A 26,482-nucleotide genomic window follows, 5' to 3' on the forward strand; every position below is an offset into this window, starting at 1 on the left:
TGTTTTCGCCCCCTAGTGGCGGAAAAAATTACCTCTGGGAACTCAGATTGGTGTGCAGTTGATTACGTGTTTATTAGCTAGTAGCCACAGAGCTAGCAGGACCGTAGGCTGAGCCATCCCCGCAGTGAATAACGGCTCTTTAACCGGTTGCTTTACGTGCTGGCGAACCACACACGTTTCAATATAAACGAGGAATAGGAGAACGGCACCACGGCGTCTTTAACAACAACTGTCCGGATAGACTTTTTAAGAATGGTAAGAGAATTAACCGGATTCTGTGAACGAGCGAGCTAACGAGCTAGCGATAGCTTTCCATCCACAGTGGTGGTGGTTGCCTCTCATTGTTGTGACCACCGAAGCTATAGCTAAATACTCCTGTCTTGTCCCAGCTGGACAGCTTATAGTTATGAATTTATGAACAAGGAAACTCAGTCATGTGGGTCACATGCACATGTGGAGCGTGCTAGTGTTGTTGTCATGGAAAGAAACACGAATATGTGTGCTTATAAAGGCATTATGTATTTCTAAATACTAGGAAAAAAGCAGCCTATATAGCTGCCAACGTAGCCCTGAATACAGGACTCTCATATACATGAGAGTCCTGGTGCCGCCTCAACATGAGGAGTAGTGGGCAATCGAGCCCTTAACGGTTTGAGCTAAGAACGTCAGATTTCAAAAATAAAGTGCTTATCTAAGCCAACTTTGATAACAATTTGACGCCGCACAACGTTCATTACACGCCGCTACCGGATTGTTGAATAAAAAGCATTTTTGTCCGAAATTATTTTGCTTAACATAGGACGTCCGCCTCTAGTGGACAGTCGCGTCATCTCCGGTTGATCATTGTAGTGAACGGAGATGATGCGATGACGCGACTGTCCACTAGAGGCGGACGTCCTATGTTAAGCAAAATAATTTCGGACAAAAATGCGTTTTATTCAACAACCGGGGAGCGGCGTGTAATGAACGTTGTGCGGCGTCAAATCGTTAGCAAAGTTGGCTTGGGTAAGCAGTTTATTTTTGAAATCTGACGTTCCTAGCTCAAACCGTTAAGGGCTCGATTGCCCACTACTCCTCATGTTGAGGCGGCACCAGGACTCTCATGTATATGAGAGTCCTGTATTCAGGGCTACTGCCAACGATAACAACACCGAATACCAAAGATATCTCGTTTTATAGTTGGAAAGACAAGCTGTTGAGTGAAAATAATATATTATATTATTATATATGCTTCTCTTGTGTGAAGCTCTGTTCAGTAGATTTAAGTTTTGAGGAACACTGCTGAAAGGAAACATGTCAAGCGCTCAGTTCATTGATTGAATCAACAACTCTTCTGTCTTTTGGGTTGTATGTATTCCAGATGTTAGCTGATATGATGTTTGACTTGTGTTTTGTCACTTGGGTTCTTTTAGTACGAAATCCTGCGATGCTTTATAGATTTGCCCATTGGCTTGTAAGGCCGACAGAAAAGTCCACAGTCCACACCAGAGTTTAGAAGAAGAACATCTTGAAATCGTATCTACATGCATCTGAAAACAAGTTGTATAAGTTCGGGAGCTACAGAAATGTCAATGGGATTGTAAAAGTCGTGGAATTGATTGCTGTTCAGACCTGATAAACTCGTAATACACATTATATAGTTGTAGACTTGCGGAAGAGTCCTTGACTTGAGCTTTAAAGGGGTTCCCGGGGGGTCCCCAGCAAATGCTGGACAATTAGGAACCAAATAGAACCCGTCTGTAAATCAGAGTTTACAATTGGAATGCATGGATCCTTACAGGTTAATTTGGTCTTATTTTAACTCAGTTAAATTAACGCTGAAGAATGACAGTGTAAATTGGGGTTGCAGAGATAAATGGGACTATATCAAGCTGGGGGTCCTAGACTGGTCTAGATATAACAACTGACTGCTACTTTCAAGTGATCTGGAGTGGGAAAAAGGTTTCATTTTGTTACGTTGGAACACTTCCTTGATATAATGCTGTTGTGGTATTCCATTTCAGTCTGCTGTAACCAGTGCCACGCGTCTTGCCCTTAGGATTGTAAGCCAGAAAAAATGACACTTAACGTCTTTTCCTTGCTCTTTCGCATCGTCTCGGAAAAGAGTGCATTATTTAGTACATTAGTGGTTCTGGTAAATGAGTGATATTTCTATTATCCAACTTCTGGCATCCACGATGAAGGTGACCCTACTATTCTAGACAATATGATGCTACCAGCATTTTAAGGGTTTCTTGAGACATCCTCTTTGCTCAAGCATGCAGCTAATTTGCAGCATGGAGACTGCATCCTGAAGAGGATAAAAAGTGGAGGAGAGACATACTGTGGCATGGTCTGGATTTTGCACCCACATTTTGGCTTCGTCAGTGATTCTGATGTCTCTAACACCTACACATTTAGGGGGAGAAATGCTGCAGAACAATGCTGGGTGATGATGATCCAGCATCCTCCTACTTGGCCCATGGAGTTATTTTTGATAAGTAAAAGACGCGAAGCCAAACATGAGGAGAGAAAACAGAGTACAATAAAGTTGGTTTATTGAGAGAACGCATTCTGAGAGATACAGAGAAAAGCCACAGTTTTCATGAAAAGCCACATACAGAGGGGAGAAAGCGAGACATCAAAGAAAAGGGTCCTGTGTACTATCTTTCTGTACCAGGCACCTGGGTATAGCACAGAGTGGCAACAATATAATCTCATCTCAAGTTGATGAACACAGTTCAGGTTTAAGGTCAAACTGACACACTTTCAGGTTTATGCTAGTGGAAACTCAAATAATATGATGAGCTATTTTTAATGACAAGACAAATGTAAACACTTTAAACATACAAATGTTTAAAATAGAAGCACACTTTAAAACATTCTTTTCAGGGGTCTTCAACGTTTTCAGGCCAAGTTGAGAGAGAGATAAAGCAGGGACCCCCACAACCTTTTCATAGATTCCATATAGTTTAATTGTTTGACTGTGATCAGTGTATTTTGGATTGAAACTTGACCTTTCACTCTGTACTTAGTCTGCTCTTTTTTCCCTCTACAACAAACCTCTTTGCCGAAAATAGCCGATCTACCAGCTCACAATGCCTCGCAGCGTGAGGCGTTGTGAGCTTGTAGATCTGCTATTTTTGTCTAAAGTTCTCAGAATATGGACACTAGGGTTAAAATCGTTAATATAAAAAAGGAGAAAAAAAGTTTGTATCACACAGGGGTCCCAGACCCCCTGTTGAAGACTCTTGCTCTAATGTTATTTCATACAGTTGCCATTATTGTGGATTTAAAAAATAAAAACCTGTTGTCTTTTTCAGATGTAGCAGGATGGCAGTGGAAACTCTACCTTTCTTCTTCGGACAACACTGCACCGGTACACAGCTGTACTTGCACCACCTAAACGAGAAGCCCTGAGCTACACCACCCTATTTTGGAGAGTGGATGTCCTGCGGGGAGGAGGGAGTTCTGTGGTAAAATACACTGAGAAAAAAAGAAACGGACACAAAAGAGAAAGAGAGAGAGAGAGAGAGAAATGTTTGCCAAACTGAAGAAGAAGATCGCAGAGGAGGCTGCCACTGCTCCCAGGACAGGTGTTCGCATCCCCCGGTCCATCAGCAAGGAGTCCATCACTTCAATGGGGGCAGACTCTGGGGACGACTTTGTAAGTATCTCTAACCAGCTTGCTCGTTTTTGCCAACGCACCTGTCATTATATCCGTAGGAGATGCAAGGGAAAGGAGCGTTTGTTTTCGGCGAAGACGACGGAGGCGCGCCGTCTCAGGCGACCTTGAATCACGCGAGACACGGCCGAGCGAGTCGCCGTGTCGAGCGTTGTGAAGGTTAGAATAGTTCATCTTCGTCCCCCCGACTATTGGCGCCTCCGCACGGTCCAAGTGAACACAGCGGAGCGCTCCCTACTACCTCCTTGCCCACCGGCCACCACCGTTCAGGGTTCCCACGGCCACGGTCATTTCTGGAAATATTTTGAAATAAGATTTTTTTTTTTCAGTACTGGAAAAGTTTTGGAATTGATCAAGGGTCCTTTGAAGGTCCTGGAAAAAATAGCTATGCATTGTCTTTGGTTATTGCTTTTGTTAATACCTCTGAAATGACAAATTAAACATTGGCCAAATTGTCAAATATTAGAGGCAGAAATTGTGAAAATAGCCAATCTCTGTACATGCTCACAAAGCCTCGCAACGTAGATCTGCTATTTTCACAATAGAAACGTGTTATACAAAATTCCTCAACTCTTAGTGCTCGTCAGGGTGCCGGGTCCCCAGTTAAAACATGATTATTTCGGGGGTCACAGCCTGAAAAGGTTGAGAACCATTGGGATACACTACCTGTCTTTGGGCATTGCGCAATGCGCATTATAGGAGTAAGCGACCTGTTATTGAGCTGAATTATTGTTATATAGTCCTGGAAATTGGGTTAAATATTCTGGAAAAGTTTCTGAAAAGTTTTGGAAATGAATTGGTAAAAAATGTGTGGGAACCCTGACCGTTGTGCTTCGGTTCGTTGGCAAACGCCAGGTCGCCTCTAACCAGGGTGGAAAACGTGTCGCACAGAAAACAGCCGACCTAAAAAGCTCAGTTGTGAGCCCCAAATAGGGATGCCTAGGGTTACAGTAGTGAAATACCCCCAGGCCTGGTCAACTTTGGGACACTGCCAGCCACTGTTGCTGTTGTGTTGTGTTGTGTTGTGTTGGGGGGACCTCCCTCCCTCTCTCCCTCTCTGTTGGCCAACACAGACGCCCTGCCATGTCTGTGTTCTTTCACCTTGCCATGTAATGGGTCTGCCTTTCACAACGATATCCATGTTAAGGCCAGACTTCTAAGTGTTTCTGGGGCCTGTTTGGCCCTGGCCTACCATTAGTAATCCCCCCTCTGTAGCAGGATAAAAGCTTTTCGCTAGCCTCTCTCGTATAATGCGCCCCTCGGGACAGTCTGAGTCGCCATCACTGCCAGCTCTATATGTGTACATAATGCATCACTCCCCCCCATAGTGGTGTTCAGACCATAATAACTATACGTCAGACATGAATCTATACAATTAAAATGTTTATTAAAAGCAATTCAGGATTTTAGTAAGAAGAAAAAGCTCTTAGCAAAAATGTATTTTAAGAAGTGATTTTTTTTTAAAGATGGCATTCATTTTTATTTATTAGCCAGACCACACCTTTTTCCATGAAAACTAAATCATAGCCCCTGGTGATTTGAATTGTGTAGCTTTTTTTCTTCTATTGAATTGCCTTGGCAGTAGTTCTCTCTGCCTGGGTGTGTCAGCTTGATGGAGACTTTAATGTACGGTAGATGCCACGAGACATAAGGGGCAGGGGCGCAGGGGACTGATAGTAGGGCTCTCACGATTATGACATTTTACATGACGATTAATTGTCACTCAAATTATTGCGACTAACAATTTAATTGTGTTTTTGTCGTTGACAATTACATTTCTGTTTGGCTTTTAGGCTTTGAAGTTGCACATGGTAGATATGACACATAACCTAAATAGGATACAAAGAAATTACTGACATATTTGACAACAATACTTAAAAAATAATATTGATAGTGCAAATAGCCGATCTACAAGCTCGTAGATCTGCTATTTCCACTAGTTTTTACTTTAAAAAAGTATATATGACAATTTTTCAACATCAAAACGATTATGAAAAATAATCGTGATTATGTAACGATTTTGACAGCCCTATGTGAGGGTATGCCATGCAGGCAGGATAATGCGTTGCTCTGTCGTAAGGCAAACCTGTGTAACCTGAAGCCCTACTCCAATGTCAGACCTGCCCCACTTCTCAGCTGGCTATTTACACGCAAGCACGAGGGCATGCATACAGTACACCCTTCTGATTGGTTCACTCATTTTTCCAGCGAGCTTGATCCATTGGTTTGGGTGCTTGCCGTTTTGAAAGTTGAATTACAATTTACAATTTAGGCATTTAGCAGTCGCTTTTAATCCAAAGCGATTTACAATAAGCAGATAATACATCGATATAATAAGCAAGATAACATGTCAGTACATCAGCAACAATATAACAAGGCATAGGAGTATAAAAACAATAACAGGTAGACCACACACCTAATCAATAAAAAAACCTTTCTAAAATCTTTATGTATGGTCTTTGAGGGAAGGGGAGTGTTACAGTAGTGCTATGGGTTTAAGTGGAGTCTGAAGAGGTGAGTCTTCAGTCCGCGGCGGAAGCTAGGGAGTGAGTCTGTAGTTCCAAGTGCGACAGGGAGTTTTTTTCCACAGCTTGGGGGCTAGGAGGGCAAATTGTCTAGGACAAGTGGATTTTTGTCCTGGGGTTTTTTAGCGAGGGTTCTGTCAGCATCCCTGTGTTGGCTGATCTGAGTGAATGATTCCTTCATAAAGTACCATGCATAGTAGTACATAAGGACCGCAGGAATACACAAGAAACGGAGGGGGAGAGTGATTTAATCCAGTTGCTCCGTAGGTCCGTACATAATCGTCTCTGTCCGTAACCTTACGGACAACACTCAACCCGACGGATTAAAACCGATAAAAACGTATGTACGCTTGAACTACCCGTGTCGAACTTTTGTCAACCGTGGCAGTAGTGAGGAAAATTACTTATGACAGCGGTTCTGAAACAATGTGTCCCAACAAGAAATATAATTTAGCTAGAAACGGGAAAAAAGGAACGTCATTGCAATCACTGAAGAGTACGTCTGGAGTCTCTGGACTCCTCACAGGCTCAAGCGGCGCACGAGAAAACATACACACAAGCGGGCGGGCGCGCGCGCACACACTCACACCGCCTGTCCTCCAACAGCGTGAGGGGTGCAGTGCACTGTGTTTTGTTATAATTACTCAGTCCGGGGGGTTAATCTGTACCTCGGTCCCTCGCGGAGTTGCATTTACCGCGATAACGTTGCCGATAGAAAGCAGCTTTTATACCAAACATCACGTCGGTCGTCGGGTCAAGAAATTCTGTGGTTCTACATATTTTGGCCACCTCCATGTGGCGCGCAGCCCCAACAGGAGCAGAATTGGAGCGGAGAGCGGGTCGGCACGTAAAAAACGTAGAGAGGAACTATGCATGTCGAGGGATCTACCGTACATACTCTCTCACCCGAAAATGTACACAAAATCACGCATACGTAACTATAAACGGCCCTTGAGTTGTGTCCAAGGGAGTATTTTCTTCCCCCTCATCTGTCTTGTGGGCAAAAAAAGAGCTTGTATATCTGCTATTTTTCAATAGTTAAAGCATAAAATAATGATACACAATAATGTGTACCCGTTCTGAATGGGTTAATCCAGAGCGATTTACAGTAAGCATGGACAACACAAGGTAATACATCAAATGCATAGAAATAGTAATCTAGGATCATAAGAAAAGAATCAGTCTGGGAGTAGAATATCTCTGCTGTCTGGCCAAAACCTCCTAACACCAAAAGGTTCATTTTCAGGAAAATGAGCTCAAGTGGAGTTAAGAGGTTTTGACCGAAGGGCTTTTTACTACTTTTCATTGGTTCAGTATTATTTTAACCAACACACAGACATAAAGGGTGTTCAACAGCACATATTTATGAAAAAAGAGAGGGCCAATCAGGTGGAGTTAGCTGGTTTGGCAGAAAGTGTGGAGTTAGGAGGTTTTGACCCAAGCACTTTTTAGGCTACTACTTTCCATTGGCTCAATATTATTTTAACCAACACTCAGATGTAAAGGGTGTTCAATAGCCCTGATTTATGCCAAAAAAATCAAAAACCTAAAAAATTTAGTTAACCCATTTAGAACAGGTACACATTATTGTGTATCATTATTTTATGCTTTAACTATTGAAAAATAGCAGATATACAAGCTCACAGCGCGGCACCGAGTGCCACGCTGCGAGCTTGTAGATCTGCTATTTTTGAAAAATCGTGAAAATTAGAAATTTGACTCGATTTTGTAAGTGTCTTTTGAATCCTTCTAAGATATTTTGAAAAAACTATGTTTCTATGTTTCTATGTCAGCAATCTGGCTAGCCATCGTCAAAGAAAGGGTTCTTTTCACTTAAATGGAGCTCAGTTGTCTGTTCTTGAGAGACTACTATGTCAGTGGTTCTCAAACTATTTCATGTGAAGGACCCCCAAAATGATATTTATTTGGCCACGGACCCCCATCTAAAAATATTTAGTTCCAGGGACCACCCAGAAGCAAAATTTTAGTTACAAACGTTCGCTTTGAAAATACATATATTCAAAGATTTGCACACATTTTCACGACTTTTTCAAAAATAGCAGATCTACAAGCTCGCAGCGTGGCACTCGGTGCCACGCTGTGAGCTTGTATATCTGCTATTTTTCACTGGTTAAAGCATTCAATAACCCAGACAGTGACGATATCCAAAAGCAATAATCTGTACATTGAAACTATACAATGCCAGGTCAACAATGACTTGGCGTCTGTCTACATAACATGTCTTCTAAATTACATGTTATTAGCCTTTGCATAAGCCTGCAAGGTTGTGGAGGCTACGGCAAGTGTTACAGGCTAAGGTGGAGTCTGAAGAGGTGAGTCTTCAGATTACGGCGGAGGATTCTCGGTTGCATGTGGTCAATTATTTAGTCTAACCCAAGTCACATGCAATTGTGGCTGACTGTGATATTGATTTTCTTTATATTATCCCACCACCTAGAAAGGGTGGTTGGATAAGGTGAAGTAACTAAACAGTAACTGATTCACGCCAATAATATATTTTGCATAGGCCTTTTTACTATTTTAATTTAGCTTAAAATCCGCATGCTTAAATATATTGTAAAATATATTTCATAATACCAAAAATGATGGTACAACAAAATCATTCATTTATCCATTTACAGTTAATATACGGATTTTACAATGTAATGATGAACATTATTACCAGCATCTGAGATGCCGTAAGGTGCACACATTTCTACAGGTATGCTGTGTTGTTCCTTATACACATGCTGTTCCCTGTTAATCCATACTTGTAGCCTTGTGAAGAAAAACTGTGTGCAATCGGAAAAAAATATTTATAATCATGGCATAATAATTTATGACATTAACTTTCGTTTTTGACATCATACAACAGCGGTTGAGAAACATTATTTTGGGTCTCATGAACATGGAGCTTTGCTGTTTGATCCTACAATGCCCAGTATTCACTCTGATTCAAGGCTTCTCAGGCTTCGTTCTTGAGCCTGATGCCTGAAGAGGGGAGACTGCTTTGATGCCCCTGTGAATAAGCCACTGCACACACAATCTGGGGTGCGTTCGATTTGCTTCCTCGATGATATAGTTGGCACCGTGTTACTCATACCAATTAACATACCGAGATGAGGTTGAAAAACAGGGGGAGTATTCCTTTAATGCAGTGTTTCTCAACCTTTTTTCAGCATGGGCACACTTTTCATGTCCCAAGAATCCATGGGCACACCAACATAATACGGGGGTGTAAATATCGTCACTGTCGGGAAGAAACCTTGTATCTCCAAGTTTCAAAAATGTGTACGTTTCTTGGCAAAGTAAAGCCCTGCACAATGCCTCGCGGTGCGAGGCGTTGTGTGCTTGTAGATCGGCTGTTTTCACTAGTTTAAATCATTTTTAAAATGATAAATACAATACTGGCTTTCAAGCAGTTTCAATGGGCACACTTGACCCTTCTCAGGGGCACACCAAAGGTCCCCAGGCACAGTGGTTGAGAAACACTGCTTTAATGCATGACGTCCTCTCTCTCTCTGTCTCCATCCAGGCCTCTGACGGTAGCAGCTCAAGAGATGACCTCTCCTCCCAGATCCTCAGAAGGAACGATCAGATTCGTAAGCTTGAGGCCAAACTATCAGGTGATTTACTGTTTAACGTATGCAGTAGGAACGGGTTCAAGGTTTTACATGAATTCATTGTTTTGATTGGCAGCACTAAGAGGAGAACACGTTTTATTACACCTTTGTTTAAAGTGTTAGTTCAGCTATTTTTACATAAAGCTCCCGTGGTCAGAGTTCTGGTCAGTTTTAGATGAATATTAAGTAGTTCCAATGGGTTGGGGGCCATTTGGCGTGGCCCAATCATTGAAAATAGATTAATCCACAAAACTAGCGTCATTTGTATTGTTGGCCTATTTCTACCATATAGAGCGAGGTTTCGTTCTGATCAGCTGACTGCAAAGCACCTTGTTTTGGGGAAATACGTTGCAGCGGCGTAGTGATACTGGACACAAAAAATAGTACCATGTGACAGAGGGGTCAAAGTTGAACGAAAGTTGGTCTATTTGGTAGAAATAGGTCAACAATACAAATGATGCTAGTTTTGTGGATTCATCTATTTTTAATGATTGGGCCATGAGCCCCTGCCAAATCACCGGAACTACTTTATATTCATCTAAAACTGACCAGAACTCTGACCACGGGACTCTGGTAATGAATTAATACATTTGTAACCACTATTTTAATGGCAAGTATTTCACACAGCTTTATGTCAAAAATAGCTGAACTAACACTTTAACCACGTGAGGTCAGTCCCATCGATTCTGTGATCTTTTTCGAGGGAGCCCTGAGCAAGATGGCACTGTTGGGAATGAAGCCCATATATCAAAATAAAGTAGACGGGACAAATTCTCAGGCCCAGTCCACACTGACTAGGGCATTCACCAAATATTCGAATATTCGAATATCAAAGTCACTATTCGATGTTGTTCACCGAAGTCGAATATTCGCTTATTATTATTATTATTTTTTTTTAATTGTTTTCTCTTTAAAAATATACAAAGCTTTGCTAGATAGGAAGTCAAGAATGAGTTGTCAATACCCCTGGTGGATGCATTTGTTAATGCTCTATACCAGGGGTTCTCAAACCTTTTTAGGCCGTGACCCCCAAAATAAACATATTTGAACTGGGGGGACCCCCACCCTGACAAGCACTTGGAATTGTAGGTATTACATTTAATGTGACTCGGTTCCGCAGATAAATATTGTGAAAATAGCAGATCTACATGCTCACAACGCCTCGCGTTGCAAGGCGTTGTGAGCATGTAGATCGGCTATTTTCACAATGTTCGCCTCTTGCTTACTTAATATTTGACAGTTTGGCCAGTCGTGTCGAATATTCGACTATTCGAATACTTTGAGGTTGAATAATTCGAATACTAAAAATCACTATTCGTGAATGCCCTAGTCCACACCACTCACTGATTCGCAACGCAACTCATTGCAACTTGGAGTTGGAACTAGCTGCAGGTCGGTGCAGTTTTGGGATTCTGTTTGCGAATGGTTGCAGTCACAACTTGTTGCGTTGCAAATCATTGGTGTGGACTGAGCTTTTCTCCGGGCCTAATCAATTTTGGCCTTTTGTGCTCACAGTTCTTTTTCACAATTTCCTTTTTCTGTTGGTGGCTATTGAGAGCAAAGGCCAAATTGCTTATAGTGAGCGAGTAGTTTATTCTCAAGCGTAGTGGACTGGTGTCACCGTTTCTCCTTTCAGGTGGCATATGAGACGACGAAAAGGTTAATGGCTGCATATCCTCCTGTAGCCTTTTAACTGGGATGGTTTTCTCATCTTAAAGAAAATCATTGTTTTTTCCTTCCATTATTTCTCAATCATGTTTTTTCCTTTTTCATTTTCCTCCCTTCGCCCTGTTTTGTTCACCTCCTCTACCTCTCTCCTTTCCATCATCTGCCTGGCCCTCTTCCTGTTTTATTTACATTCTTGTGTATGTGTGTTTGTGTGTATGTGTACTGTCGGTACTCCCATATCCCATCATCCTCCTCCTCCTCCTCCTCCTGCCACTAGACTACGCTGAGCAGCTACGGCTTATGCAGAAGACCAAGGAGAAGCTTGAAATTGCATTAGAAAAGCATCAGGATTGTACGTACTGTTCCTTTACTCTCCTCCCATTTTTGCTTCCTTTCCTATCATTTGTCCTGCCGGCTGTGGTAACATACGTTTCTGTCATAACAGCCACATGTTCCAAATCAACCATGGGCTTCTTAAAAAGGTTTTGCCTTGTTGGGGGCTTTTTAGCATTGCTTTTCTTGTTTTAATCATGCCACGAAGGAGAAGCTATTCATAGTGCAATATTCGAAGTTGGCACACTGGGTTTCGTTTTGTTTGTCTGTGGGTCGTCATGCACTTGCTTGCCTGTGCTTCCTCGAAACACGCACTCAGTCGGCTGTAAAAACGTTCTCAAATTGAACACTCACTTTTCACAGCTACTAACCGAAGTCTGCGTAAATCGTTAAGCATCGCTTTGTATCTTTTAGTGCTACCCACCCACATCACGCTTTTTGTTTTCTGTCTTTGCTTTCCCGCCTCTCTTGCTATTCTTGGCTGCCCAGCTTCCATGAGGAAACTTCAGGAACAGAATGAGTCCCAGCAAGCCAGCCGAGCAAAGATGGCCGAGGGGATGGCTCTAGCGCTGGAGAAGAAGGATCAGGTACACACACCATGCTCAGTGAGGAGTGCTATTATTGTTGTTTAAATATTGTTTTGGTGGAAGCTGGCTTTTAAAATGTAATGGTAATCTTCCCCCTCTTTTGCCTGCAGGATTGGATGGAGAAGATGTCGGTTCTGGAAAAGGTAAGTGCTGTTTACTTGCCAATACACAACAGCTGACAGTTGCATCCCAGCATTTGCAGACATTATCAATTTTATTCCCATTTTAATAAACCTGTTCAGTGTTCATGTGCACTTTGCAACTGCTTTGCGCGGTGCTGTTTATAATTAAGAACCAGATGATCCTTGGGGGCATCCAATGTTATTAGACATAAATCATAACACCTGTAGAGGTCACTATTATGCGGACGTTACATCTCTACATAAGGGAGAGTCAGAACGCTCTTGATGGTTGAGCTCCACCCCAACGTCCATATTCGGCTCAAAACATGTACAAATCAATAAGGTGCTCACCGCATCGTCGAAACAGCTTTCTATCTACCGATGAGCCCACTCGTCGGCATGTGTTAGTCCATATGTTTCCAATAAATTAATGTTTACTCAAACTTCAAAACAAATTTATTGGAAACATGTAGACTAACACATGCCGACGAGTGGGCTCATCGGTAGATAGAAAGCTGTTTCGACGATGCGGTGAGTACCTTATTGATTTGTACATGTTTTGAGCCGAATATGGACGTTGGGGGCTCAACCATCAAGAGTGTTCTGACTCTCCCTTATAACTCCTGTAGAGACGTAACGTCCGAATATTAGCGACCTCTGCAGGTGTTATGATTTATGGCTACAATGTTATTACTGGACATGGCCAGTGGGTTTTATTTTTGGTGCTGCAATGAACGTGTGTCCTCCAGGAGAACGCATCTCTGTCGGCACGCATGGAGGAGATGATGGAGCAGAGCCTCACTCTGTTCCAGAAGAGAGACGACCGGGATGAGCTTGAAGGCTTCCAGCAGCAGGAGCTGGCTAAAGTGAAACACATGGTACACACACACACACACACACACACTCACACAAACACACGCTGCAGTGGTGGGCTGATTTGTGCGTTTGGCGAGGAGTTGGTTTCATTGTATGTGTCTTCTTGTGTCTTCAAGTATTAATATCAATGCCTACATCTCATCTCTTTCTTTGTTATTAATAAAGTAAGAATGTGTCCACGACCCACAAATGGGTCCTGGCCCACACTGTTTGGGAAACATTGCTGTAATGTAGAGCAGGGGTTTTCAAAGTGGGTGACGGGGCACCCTGGGGTGCCGCGACGGCAGTCCAGGGGTGCCGCGAGATCATTTGATAATATTTGGAATTTATGTGGACACTTGAAAAAATATTTAGTATAATTTTAAACTTGAAGTGCAGCGTTATTTTCAGTCAGTTCTAACCAAAATGGCTATTATCTCGACCTTTTCCTCGCAACATAATCACTGTCGGGCAGAAACCTTGTATCTCCAAGTTTCAAATGTGTACGTCTTTTGGTAAAACAAGGCCCTGCTTCATCATACAAGACTGTCGCACAAAACTATTGAAAACAGCCGATCTAAAGCACACGTGTGCTTGTAGATCTGCTGTTTTCACTAGTTTAGTACATTTTATAGATGATAAATACAAAACGAACGGTTTTGGACATACAAGGTTTCCACCCAACAACGACGATATGCTATTAATATAAGGTGCTGGGAGTGAAAATTATAATGTAGGAGTGCCTCAGATTAAAAACATATTTATGGGGTGCCCTGAGACTAAAAAGTTTGGGAAAATGTGTGCAAATCTTTGAATATATGTACGGTATTTTCAAAGCAAACGTTTGTAATTAAAATTTAGCTTCTGGGGGGTCCCCGAAACTAAATATTTTGAGATGGGGGTCAGTGGCCAAATACATATCATTTTGGGGGTCCTTCACATGAAAAGGTTTGAGAACCACTGACATAGTAGTCTCTCAAGAACAGACTAACTGAGCTCCAGTTAAGTAAAAAGGACCTTTTCTTTGATGATGGCTAGCCAGATTGCTGACATAGAAACGTATTCAAAAGAGAGAGAAGTAGCTCGCAGCGCGGCACTCGGTGCCGCGCTGTGAGCTTGTATATCTGCTATTTTTCAATAGTTAAAGCATAAAATAATGATACACAATAATGTGTACCCGTTCTAAATGGGTTAAATAAATAACAATTTGCACAGAGAGCAGAGCGCATTATTCATCACTCTGTCCTCAACCCGCCAGTTTGGCAGCTAACCACCAGGATGCTCTGTTTGTCTGCGTGTTAGCTGCTGAGGAAGGAGGAACTACTTAGCAAGCGGGACAGAGAGCTCCAGAAGAAAGAGGCAGAGCTGCACACGGCCAAGGAAGGAGCGGCCGATACCCTGGGCAAGCTTCAGGCTCTGAGACAGGAGCACGAAGAGAGCTGCAGACTCAACACAGAGCTGGAGATAGAAAGGTGAAAGCAGGACACACACATTGTTGCTGCCCTTCTACCAGGGGCGTCGCACCAAATTCTGGGCCCTGGGTACAAGGGCCCCCCATGAATGTTCTTCATTGGGGGAGGTTTTAACTATTGAAAAAAAGCAGATATATATATATAAGCTCACAGCGAGCTTGTAGATCTGCTATTTTTTTTTTAATCGTGAAAGTTTGTGCAAGTCTTTGAATATTTCAAATCCTTCTAAGGTTTTTTTGAAAAACCTATGTTTCTATATGTCAGTGGTGCTCAAACTTTTTCATGTGAAGGACCCCTAAAATGATATGTATTTGGCCACGGACCCCCATCTCAAAACATTTAGTTCCAGGGACCCCCAGAAGCAAAATTTTAGTTACACACATTTTCACAACTTGTAAAATAGCAGATCTACAAGCTCGCAGCGCGGCACTCGGTGCCGCGCTGTGAGCTTGTATATCTGCTATTTTTCAATAGCTAAAGTATAACATAATGAAGGCCCCTCCACCTTGGGCCCTAGTAACTCAGTCCCACTTTCCCCCCGCTTCTGACGCCCCTGCCTTCTACTGTTTGGTTGGGGGTTCTGTGGGAGAAGCGTCAGCCTCTGTGCATACTTCGCAACTCATGGTTAAACCTCTCAGGGTCAGTTGAAAAGTAGCCTCTGGCTACACCGTATGTATCGGAGGAGGCATGTGGTTGTCTTCCTCCCCTGGCCAACAGTGGAGGTTAGCAGCAGCGACATTTAGGGGGAATCAGCAATGACTAAATTGGGGAGAGAATGGAAATGACAAAAAGCTGTTGAAAATAATAGAGAAATAGGTACTGGATCCTTAGAAAATTATTTTGCGCTCTTTGGCCTCATTTAGTAAGCCATATCCTTTGAATTATGTACATGTTTAAACCTCAATTTGGTTATTACCCACTGAGAGCATCCAAACAAACACCTAATGAACCGTGACTGGGTTAAGTGGGACAGCTTGTTTTTTCATCACTGAACAAATTATACTGCCGGTTGATAAGTAGATTTAGGACCTTTTAACCTTATAATTAAAAGCTCTGATAGTCAGAGTTATTTTTGAAAAGTAAAAGACGCGAAGCCAAATATGAGAAGAGAAAACGGGGGTACAATAAAGTTGGTTTATTCAGAGAATGCATTCTGAGAGATACAGAGAAAAAACACAGTTTTCATACAGAAGTTAGACACTCCCCTCAGAGGGGAGAAGCGGCTTAAATCAAATCAAATTTGTAATCATGAGTAATTATCTGCTCCATCGGTCACTGGAGTTACTCATAATTGACTAGTGTTAGTCCCCTTTACAATTTACTATTTTACTTACTATTTACTATTTACTACTATTTTACTATTATCGGCTTCAACCGTTAGAGGTGGCTTAAAGCAAGTCAAACCTACATTCTTGGGTAACTATCTGCTCCATCTGTCACTGGAGTCACTCAACTTGCTATAAGGAAGTTGTCCTCTTAATGTTTTATTGTACTGTTTTGTACTGTACTGTATTGTATGTATTGATTGTTTTGTATGGATAGCCATACCTTCACTTTTGTACAGCCTTCCCAGGGACTACAGATGAAAATTAGCTCATGGCTAAATCTGGCATATTTACATTGATGTGAAAACTGATATGTTGATTAATGTGCTCTGTCCCTGACAAATAAATAAATAAAATAAATAAATAAAGAAAAGGGTCCTGTGTACTATCTTTCTGTACCAGGCACCTGGGTGGCACAGGGCTGCAATAATATGGTGGTATCTCAAGTTGATGAACACAGTTCAGGTTTAAGGTCAATCTGACACAGTTTCAGGTTTACGCTATTGGGAACTCAAAATAATATGATGAGCTATTTTTAATGACAAGACAAATGTAAAACTTTAAACATACAAATGTTTAAAATAGAAGCACACTATAAAACATTCTTTTCACCGGTCACTATTGCCATACATTAAAATCAAATCCAAACGGGTTTTCCTCCTGCCAAAAAAAAAGGCGGTGAAAATGTTCCAATGACGAGCATGTCAGAAACTCTGCTGTGACTTCCTTTTAGAGAGGAGCTGCTGGTGGCCAGAGAGGAGGCAGAGAGGAACATCCGTGAGCTGGAAGGGAAAGGCCAGGAGCTGCAGAAGGTCATCCAACAGGTCTCTGAGGACTTCCAGAAGGTCAGTCCAGGACCATAGCCCAGGAGGAGATAACTGCATTCCTTAACCCAAGTTGATGCTATTAAAAAACATCGACTTTCAGGGTTGTCTTCCACATTGTCCTTACCTTTGAACGTGGGCGCGTGTGTGCACCGATTACAGCTTTCAAACAAAAAAATCCCATTGAAAAAAGATTAAAAATTAAGGGTTAGGGTTAGGGTTAGGGTAAAAAAGAAAAAAGATGCTTCCATTGCCCAGCTTCGTTTGGCCGTGTTTACATGAACGCTAACGTTAGCTGTGCTCTGTTTCCGCTCCCGACCGGATACAGAAACCATATCCAGTCGGAAACCGGATATGGTTTTTTGCGGGTTATTAGAAACCGATCTCCAATGAACAGCGATTATACTTTTAAATGTTTTATAGCGATTAAAGCTTATTAAATTCTCTGGTTTATCTGGCCTGGCGGAGAGAGACATAGGCTTTTTCCCAGGATTCTCGGGTTGTGGCAGTAAATGAGTTCATGTAGGGGCTGCAGCATCATTTAAGTGTAGTACTACTTCACACAGGTGTGATTTTTGTATTTTATTTTTTTAATTCACAGATGATCAAAACTTTAGTTTGATGAGTAGATGAGTGTTAAATTGATTTCATTTACTTCTTTTTATTGTTTTAGAGATTAAGAATAAGCCCATTCCCAAGATACAACGCATCCTTTCATGGTTGGATGTGACTTATGGAGGCTAGAAGTGTTACTGTAAACAGTAATACAGAAACTGCTGGCTTATTGTGTCTAAAAAGACATATTTAGCCACTTGTACGCATGCCCCCATGCGTACGCATGCCCCACATTTTATCACGGTAAACGCGATAAAACAATAGAACGAAGCAAATGAAAACATTTTAACACTCACTTTTTCTTTTCTCTAATTACAATCTAAAATATGAACCCTTGTTGTAAAAAACCAAAGTTGTCCTTTAATCACAACCAAAATAACAGTGATTATCCTTTTAGTTATATTCTGTGCAGCTATTTCTTGATGACAAACGTACTACTGAAATAAACCATACATTTACGTATGTGTGTTTTCAGTCACAGAGTGTGGTGACGTCGCTGGAGAGGGCCCTCCTGGCCTTACAGACTGAACACGATGCCCTGAAGTTACAACAGCAAAAGGTCAGTAGTGCGTACAGTACCTTCTCTTATTCTCCTGCTCCAGTCTGACAGGAATTTAACAATACACAGGATCTGATGTCGTGTAGCTAACCGCTGCCTTATAATCCCTGGATTTTTTCTCTGCTGTCGTTCCATTGCCCAGGCCGCTGTGACAGACGAGGACAAGGAGCGTGTGTTGGTCGACCTTCAGGAGAAGGTGACCTCGCTGGAGAGGCGACTGGAGGGTAACCTGAGCGAGGATGAACACCTGCAGGAGCTTCTGAAGGAGGTAAAGAAGGGAGCGTGTCGATATTTCGACATAACATTTGTTCGACGCGGGTGAATGTTAACCTGGTGAATGTTATTAACCACTATGCCTAAACCTATCCCAAACCCTTACCCTAACCTCAGTAAAACTATGCCTAAACCTAACCCTTAGTCGAAATAATGACACATAGAAATAAATTATAAAGAACACATCTTGTTGGCCTGATGCTTGCTTTGTCTCCTCTGCCTGTCATTTGGCATGCACCGGAAGGTCCTGTATAAACATTTTATTTTTGTATTTCTTACTTTTACTTTAACACTGCCCATTGAGGTGATGATTCAAGCTTTATGTGGAATTCCTCGTAAAGCTAATACTTAATATAATGTGCTTCTGTTGTGTGTCTTGGTTTTGTTCCTGGCTTTTACAGAAGTCCGCGTTGGAGCAGCGACTAGACGAGGCCAGGATGGAACTCCTGCAGGCACGGACAAACCATGCAGACAACATCAGCTCTCTAGAGACACAGGTTAGCCACAGCAACTTTAGGCCTGAACGCAAATCTGTGTCACTTTAGATTTGAACCACTTTAAGCATTATTTTATGCTTTAACTATTCAAAAATAGCAGATCTACAAGCTCACAGTGCGGCTTGCTATTTTTGAAAAATCGTGAACATTTGTGCAAGTCTTTGAATATTGTTGACCCGATTCTATACATTTCTTCTAAATGCTTCTAAAGCAGTGATTCTCAAACATTTTCATGTCAAGGACCCCTAAAATTACATGCATTTGGCCGTGGACCCCATCTCAAAATATGTTGTTCCAGGGACCACCCAGAAGCAAATATTTGAGTTAATGTTCGCTTTTAAAAATATATATTCAAATGCTTGCAAAAGAAATTACGTTTTTTCAAAAATAGCAGATCTACAAGCTCACAGCACGGCACTCAGTGCTGCGCTGTGAGCTTGTATATCTGCTATTTTTCAATAGTTAAAGCATTAAATAATTCTAGGCCTAAATGGGTTAAACAAAAATGACACCATAGTAAATGTGTTCCCCCTGTATAATAAATCAATGTCCATTCAGCAAAGAGTGTAATCAGTGCCCAGTCTTACACTTCTTCCTGCACCACAGATGTTCAGAACCAACTGTAGCGTCACTGAGCTACAAACACTTCTACGACACAAAGATGAGTCGTCCAAAGCCTACAGGGAGAGAACAGACGCACAAGTAAGTAAGAGCAACATGTACTGGAAAATGCACAGTGCTGATACAGTACAACCGGGTTCCCCAATTAGTTTTCCCCACGGGCCGAATTATGTCTAGGGTACCAAGCTGAGGGCAACAGCATTGCAGGGGGCGACGGCGGCGTTCCCGCTACTCCAGCGACAGTTCAGATATCGTCGTTGTCGGGTGAAAATCTTGTATGTCCAAAACCGTTCGTTTTGCATTTATCATTTTAAAAATGATTTATACTAGTGAAAACAGACGATCTACAAGCACACAACGCCTCGCACCGTGAGGCGTTGTGTGCTTGTAGATCTGCTGTTTTCACTACTTTTGTGCAACAGCCTTGTATGATTTGGGAAAGAGCGTACAAATTTGGAGATACGAGATTTCCACCCGACATCGACGATATACTAGTGTTGTTGCTGCTCTTATACCACCATTATTACTGGGGTTGGTGTGGGCCAGACAGTAGCCCCCCGCAGGCCGCAAATGGCCCGCGCAATAAAAGATCATTCATAACTTCTTGTTTAGTTGTAAAGAGTATATTGCGATAATGATGTGGGGTTGTCACAAAATCCCAAGTCATGCCTGGACTTGTCTCACAGTGTGCCTCGGTCCACCATTTAGTTAGGAAACCACTGAATTTGTTAATGAACCCTGGTAGTATGTATTTGGACAATATTGTGTCAGTGTCACACACTTCATTTCATGCACATTTCATCGTTGTCTTTCACAGATAGCTGGTCTGGAACAACAAGTGCAAGAGGCTAATAAGGGACTCGGGAGTGCAGAGCAGCAGGTCACAGAACAACAGGAGCATATGCATAAACTGGTGAGTAGGCATTCCATTTATAGTATAGGACGGGTGCTGATCTCCATCACTGAGACGATTCGATCGATACGCCTCTCGATACACTGCCAGCGATACGATATATTTGCGATACATTGAAATCTTGCCGATACGATGCATTACGATTCATCCCTGACCCTGATACGATGCGATATGATTCACCCCTGTTCCCAATACGATGCAATACACCCCTTTTCCTGATTTTAATGTGATTTATTGCTATACAATAATCCAGTGATTCTCTAACTTTTACATTTTAAGGACCATCTTAAATCAGAGAGTAGTAGAAGTGGAATCAAATGAACATATAACAAGAGTAAAAGAAATGTAAACATTTACTGGAAGTCACAGCTGCTGTAAACTGTTCAAGACCCCTCGGAAACACAGGATAGAATGAAATAGGCCTACTACATGAAAAACCGATTCAAACATGCAGCGAACGATACATCACGATACGATACATCATGATACCAGCTGTCAATTGTACCGATACACACTGAATGAACCGATTCACTCGTATCGCGCACGTTTGTATCGCGATTACGATCCGTATCGATTAATCTCAGTATCCCTAGTACTAGAATTACATAATGAATGATAAATCTGAAATGTTATGTGAGATTTGTTTTCGTTTTTTCTTCAAATTGAATTCAAAATACTTGTCAGAACAAATGGTAAGAAAGCGATCCACCAGCATGTTGGGAGAGGGCTGAGTAACTGATGAGTGTGTTTGTGTTCCTCCAGCAAGCAGAGTGGGACGTAGAGAAGACCAGTCTAGAGAACGAGGTGTCTTTAGCGCAGCAGCAGGGCCAGGAGACTGCATGCCGCCTACAAGAGGAGGTTGCAGCGCTACAGAAGGAAAGAGATGCACAACAGACAACTCTCAATGCCAGGATTGTGAGTTCTGGTTCTCTTCTTCAGTTCTGATGTTTTTATAATGTGTAACACATTATCTGTCCAGTGCAGTCCATTGCACCATAGCTGATTATGACCTCAGGGCCTCAGCCTCAGGGCTCAAATGAAGCTACTGTATATTTTCACCTAATGATATTTTAAAGGACTAAAACACAACCGCACCCCTCAGGATATGACAGTCTTGGCATTTTTGACCGTGTGTACGTATGTACTGGCATGATTCAACTGTTTTCACATTGACATGCACTACTGCAGTTTAAAGCTGTTTCAGATGTTCTGTCTTTAGACTTCGGGTGATTTAAACTAAAATGTGCTCCTGATAAATGGGACGGAAGGAATTATTGATACAGTATGTAATCTGAGATTTCAGTGGGTGGGGGCATGCTTACAAGTGGCTAAATATGTATTTTTAGACACAATAAGGGGGCAATATCTTTGTTACTATTTACACCAGCCCCCATAAGTCACATCTGCCCAAGAAAGATTGCGGTGCATCTTGGGAATGGGCTCATTGTGTCTAAAAATACATATTTAGCCACTTGCATGCATGCCTCCAACCTGGGGGCATGCATGCAAATCAAAATCATTAAAATAATAGAAGGCAGTAAATGAAAACATTTTAACACTCATCTTTTCTTTTCTCTAATGACTATCTAAAATATGAACCCTTGTTGTAAAAAAACAAAGTCCTTTGTCCTTTTAACACATTTGCATGTGTCTTGGTGTGTGTCTTTAGAGCGAGCTGGAGCAGGAGAGGTCATCCCTGCTCCAAGAGAGAGAGGAGGCAGACGAGGCTCTGAGACGAAGAACAGAGGAGGTTGAGGAGGCTAAGGTATGAGACACTGTCGCCCCAAAATAGCGGATCCACAAGCTCACAATGTGGCGGGTAGTGACGCGCTGTGAGCTTGTTCATCTGCAATCTTTTTTTGGCTAATGTTCGCTCCAGAATAATATGAATGTTAGGTTTCAAGACAAGTAGTTATTAGAAGATGCAGGAAATAACATTCTGCTCCCTCCGAAAATTCTCATAATACTTATTGGATTTTGCTTGAACATCCATGAAAGGGTTGGTTGTCCTCATTATGAGATGAGGCCTTTTGTCATACATATAAATAGGGGAGAGGAATTCAGGAGTTCACATCCAATGCAGTTTGTATAGCAGTGGTCGAGCTGCTGTCAGTTCACACGTTGATATTTGTTGTAGAAGAATTATGTTCAGCTAGAGAGTGTTATATTTCCCTGCCAAACATGAGACAAAATCGTAAGGTCCAGAAAATGCACTGACTGTTTAAACAGAAACGTGCTGGAACTGTGATCCATCCTTGGTGTAAGAGCCAAAATGGGCAAAATGTACCTTGGAATTTATGTGACCATGAGGGGGCGATATTGGTTATAAAAAGGTCAAGTTCATGGGCACAGGTAGGAGGATTGACCCGGAAGGGCAACGGTTTTTGACCGCATTTATGCTGGTTTAAATGAGGCAGCGCGAATTGTTTATTTGATTTATTCATCTGTGATCTATCTATGGAACCTGGAATGTGGCTGTATGCACGGTGAAGTAATAAATATAAGCTTTTGCATTAAGAACTGCCTGCATCTCATCATTAGAGCACTGAAACACAGCAAGTGTTCGGTATTGGACCAAAAACAACATCAGCGCGTCAGCCAGGTCTAACTACGGGCTCAACTCCTCAGCCGCTCTCCGTATAGGACGGGAGCGGCTCTAACATAGTCAAAAACCTACGCACCAGTTGGACCTTCGTAAAGTTCGCATGCTGCTGAGCTTCGCTGCGTTATTGGGACGTGGCGGAGGCGGTGGCGCGAGGACGGGCGGGGGGAGCTGCTGTTGCTGTACGGCGATTGAAGAGGAATCCACGGCCGCGTCGGGGAAGCGCACGGCGGCCGGCGGCCATCCACGGTGGTCCGTGGGGAAGAGGAGCTTTGCCGCGGTGCGGATCGGGCTGTGGTGTGGAGCGGTATTGTACCGCTTCGCTTGATCACCGCACGGCGGCGACCGGCCATCCACGGGGGGCCGTGAGGAACAGGAGCTTCGCTGCGGTGCGGATCGGGAGCCAGGCTGTGGAGCGGTATTGGACCGCTTCGCTTGATCACCGCACGGCGGCGACCGGACATCCTCGGTACGTGGGCCGTGAGGAAGAGGAGCTTCGCTGCGGTGCGGTGCGGATCGGGAGCCAGGCGGTGGTGTGGAGCGGTATTGGACCGCTTCGTTTGATTGTCGCAAGGAGAGGAGCCCAACGGCTGCAACGAGGTATGAAAAAGTAGCGCTACAGGTATAATGGCCATTTAAATTGTGTGCACATTAACTTGGGGGTTTTAGCGTAAATCCATGGTTGCTGAAGAGGAGTGACAATTGACTTTTATCGTTTCGTGTTTGACTTTCCACTGACTTTTGCGCTGCGTGAACTGTTCTCGTTTTGATTCACTGACTATTTATTATGGAGAAGCGCCGAGCGGCGTCGGTCGTTGCTATGGAGACTGGTGTGCGCTCCGCTGCAAGCGGTGATGTCACTGACTGGGTTTACAAACGTGAGAAAGCGCTTGATGTACAATGTGAAAGGTTTCAAACGTGCAGAAATGCAGTCCAAGGTTTCATGGTAAATGATGAAAGTTCAAAGGTACAAAATGCTCTTACAGATAGGGTTCAGGTGTGTGATGAAACAAAATGGTTTGGTTTTATGCCATTGGAGGAAAATGAAAAACAAGGATCATGGTTTAAGGAAGAAATGTCAAACTATGAATCTATTTCGAATGCAAAACTGTGGGTTTCACAACACAAAGGTTATGATGATGGTACAAGTGCAAATGAAATGTATGGTGGAATTCAGTGTGGTTCAAATGAAAGCAATGAAATAATAATTGATGTTGCAACAACCAAAGGTGGTGTTCGTTTAATCGATGGTGGTGTGCCGGCTCAGAGTGTTTCCAACATTGCAAGTTCAGTGTTAAAAGTGTCAGATCAAGTACGGGCTCTGCGAGAATAATAGCAGAGGCAGAAATGGCTGCACTGGTTGTCCGTGCAGCAATGTTAAAGGAAAAACATGATTTGGAGGAACAGGAACTAAGGTTGAGGAGGAAAAGGGAGCAGCTTGATGTGGAAGCGGAGTTGGCTGCTAACACTGCAAGGCTCAATGTGTTGAACTCCTCTAAATTTAAAGGTTCATCTGTGGAAAAGAAAACAAGGAAAGGGGAAACCGTCAATGTGTATCATCCTGGAAAATCAATGCAACAAAATAAACCAACACTGCCAAATTACCAACTGTCAATACCACCAAATAAACCAGCCATCAATCATCAATCTAACCACACCCACAAGGAACAACAGGAAAACAAAATGGAAACAAAACAGCATTTACACAGTCACCCAGCAATTGTCAAAGTAAATGAGGAAAGGCAACCACCAGAACAGTTCAAGGAACTATCCAACAACCAACCTACTTCACAAACAGGTGGACATACAGGGGCCGGTGCGGACCGGTGTGTGTTGTCCATACTGTCTGCAACTGTGAAAACTGAGAAAGGAAGTGACATTGTACGAGACTGCATGTTGAGCCACAAGGGGCAAGAGACAGTTGTTCCAGCTAATTCCTTAATAGGTTTGGGGTTAGCTGATTTGAAGGACAGTAGTGATTTTCATGTGCTTCCTGTTGAGAACATGGTGAGACCTGAAGAACTGTCAGGCTGTCCACATTTGTCCAATGTACACATCCCACACATGGAAGCAAATGGCAACCTGTTGAATGAAACCAAGGTATTAGCACCTAGGGAGGTCATCAGCAGTGTCGGGAATGGCCCATATGCTATTGAAACCGTGCTGGGATGGGGCAGAGAAGGTCCACTGAATGGCAACAGTGGTCAGGGTCTGCTGAGTGGCAACAGTGGTCAAGGTCCACTGGGTGGAAACAGCGGAGAAGGTCCCCTGAATGGCAGCAGTGGAGAACGTACGCTGAGTGGCAACAGCGTTGAAGAACTGCTGAGTGGCAGCAGTGGAGAAGGTATGCTGAGTGGCAACAGTGTTGAAGAACTGCTGAGTGGCAGCAGTGGAGAAGGTACGCTGAGTGGCAACAGTGTTGAAGAACTGCTGAGTGGCAGCAGTGGAGAAGGTACGCTGAGTGGCAACAGTGTTGAAGAACTGCTGAGTGGCAGCAGTGGAGAAGGTACGCTGAGTGGCAACAGTGTTGAAGAACTGCTGAGTGGCAGCAGTGGAGAAAGCCTGCTGAGTGGCAGCAGTGGTCAGGGTCTGCTGAGTGGCAACAGCGGGGAACAAGGGTTGCTGAGTGGCAGCAGCAGTGAAGGTCCCCTGAGTGGCAAATGTGGTGAGGCTCCACTGAGTGGAAACAGTGGGGTTGTGGAGGCAGAGTGTTCCACTGTTATGGTCAAAGGAATATCTGAGTGCGGCTTGCAAGAAATGGTCTGCAATCAATACAATCACGGCTTCAAAATGGCTGTGCAGGAGAATAAAATATCAGGAGAAGACCTAAGGTTTCGTGAGAAGGTGGAAAGTTCGGCCGTGCTTCAGGAGGGGAGGCCCTGGTTGAACTTGCCCTTGGAGAAGAAGTTCTGTCTGCCCAACAAGGTTGCAGTGGCTGGGCAAAAGACCAATGACGGCAACAAAGGCTTGCAACAGAAGTTAACAGCTAAAGTCCTTGCTGTCTATGTGGACTCACTGCTGAATGCGGAACTGAAGTTGGAGCAGTTGTCTGCATTCAATACAGGAAGGTACCTCAACATCATTCAAGCCAGAATAACACCACCGAAGGCTGCAATTATTCCCTGGCAGGAGTCAACAGCTGGAATAAGGGCCTCTGACTTCCTAAGGTGGCTTGAAGGTCCTGCAGTTCCTTGGAAGCCAGACAAGGACTGGACCAAAACTCTGCATGTCTCTGTGGACTCAAATGACCAGGAGGTCGGAGATGAGGCCACACTAAAGGCCGTCAATTTATGTCAACATGCTAACATGGTAGTAGGGTCCTTTCAGACATGCAAGGTCTGGAACGTTCCATGAAATCGTGAACTAAAAGCACTAGCATTGAAAACCCGTTAATGATTGTTTGG

General features: G+C 43.0%; 1 protein-coding gene across 3 annotated transcripts in view; it reads left to right on the top strand.

Annotated features, from left to right (window-relative positions):
• Positions 1 to 132: 132 nt before the first annotated feature.
• Positions 133 to 26,482, top strand: part of golga1 (golgin A1) — a 35,754-nt gene continuing 9,404 nt past the window's right edge. For 2 of the 3 annotated variants that reach the window (XM_080739235.1, XM_080739236.1), the window contains exons 1-16: positions 133 to 255; positions 3,303 to 3,646; positions 9,725 to 9,815; positions 11,758 to 11,832; positions 12,303 to 12,400; positions 12,511 to 12,543; positions 13,272 to 13,400; positions 14,680 to 14,849; positions 16,908 to 17,019; positions 18,089 to 18,172; positions 18,315 to 18,440; positions 18,847 to 18,942; positions 19,549 to 19,644; positions 20,381 to 20,476; positions 21,239 to 21,391; positions 22,146 to 22,241. In XM_080739235.1, the coding sequence (XP_080595361.1) occupies positions 3,518 to 3,646; positions 9,725 to 9,815; positions 11,758 to 11,832; positions 12,303 to 12,400; positions 12,511 to 12,543; positions 13,272 to 13,400; positions 14,680 to 14,849; positions 16,908 to 17,019; positions 18,089 to 18,172; positions 18,315 to 18,440; positions 18,847 to 18,942; positions 19,549 to 19,644; positions 20,381 to 20,476; positions 21,239 to 21,391; positions 22,146 to 22,241 (1,584 nt within the window). In that variant the 5' untranslated portion in view covers positions 133 to 255; positions 3,303 to 3,517. The remainder of the gene's footprint in view (positions 256 to 3,302; positions 3,647 to 9,724; positions 9,816 to 11,757; positions 11,833 to 12,302; positions 12,401 to 12,510; positions 12,544 to 13,271; positions 13,401 to 14,679; positions 14,850 to 16,907; positions 17,020 to 18,088; positions 18,173 to 18,314; positions 18,441 to 18,846; positions 18,943 to 19,548; positions 19,645 to 20,380; positions 20,477 to 21,238; positions 21,392 to 22,145; positions 22,242 to 26,482) is intronic. The other variant, XM_080739237.1, reaches the window with a different exon arrangement.

This window comes from Nannobrachium achirus (assembly GCF_963921795.1).
Source record: "Nannobrachium achirus genome assembly, chromosome: 12".
In the NCBI taxonomy this organism is placed as follows: Eukaryota; Metazoa; Chordata; class Actinopteri; order Myctophiformes; family Myctophidae; genus Nannobrachium; species Nannobrachium achirus.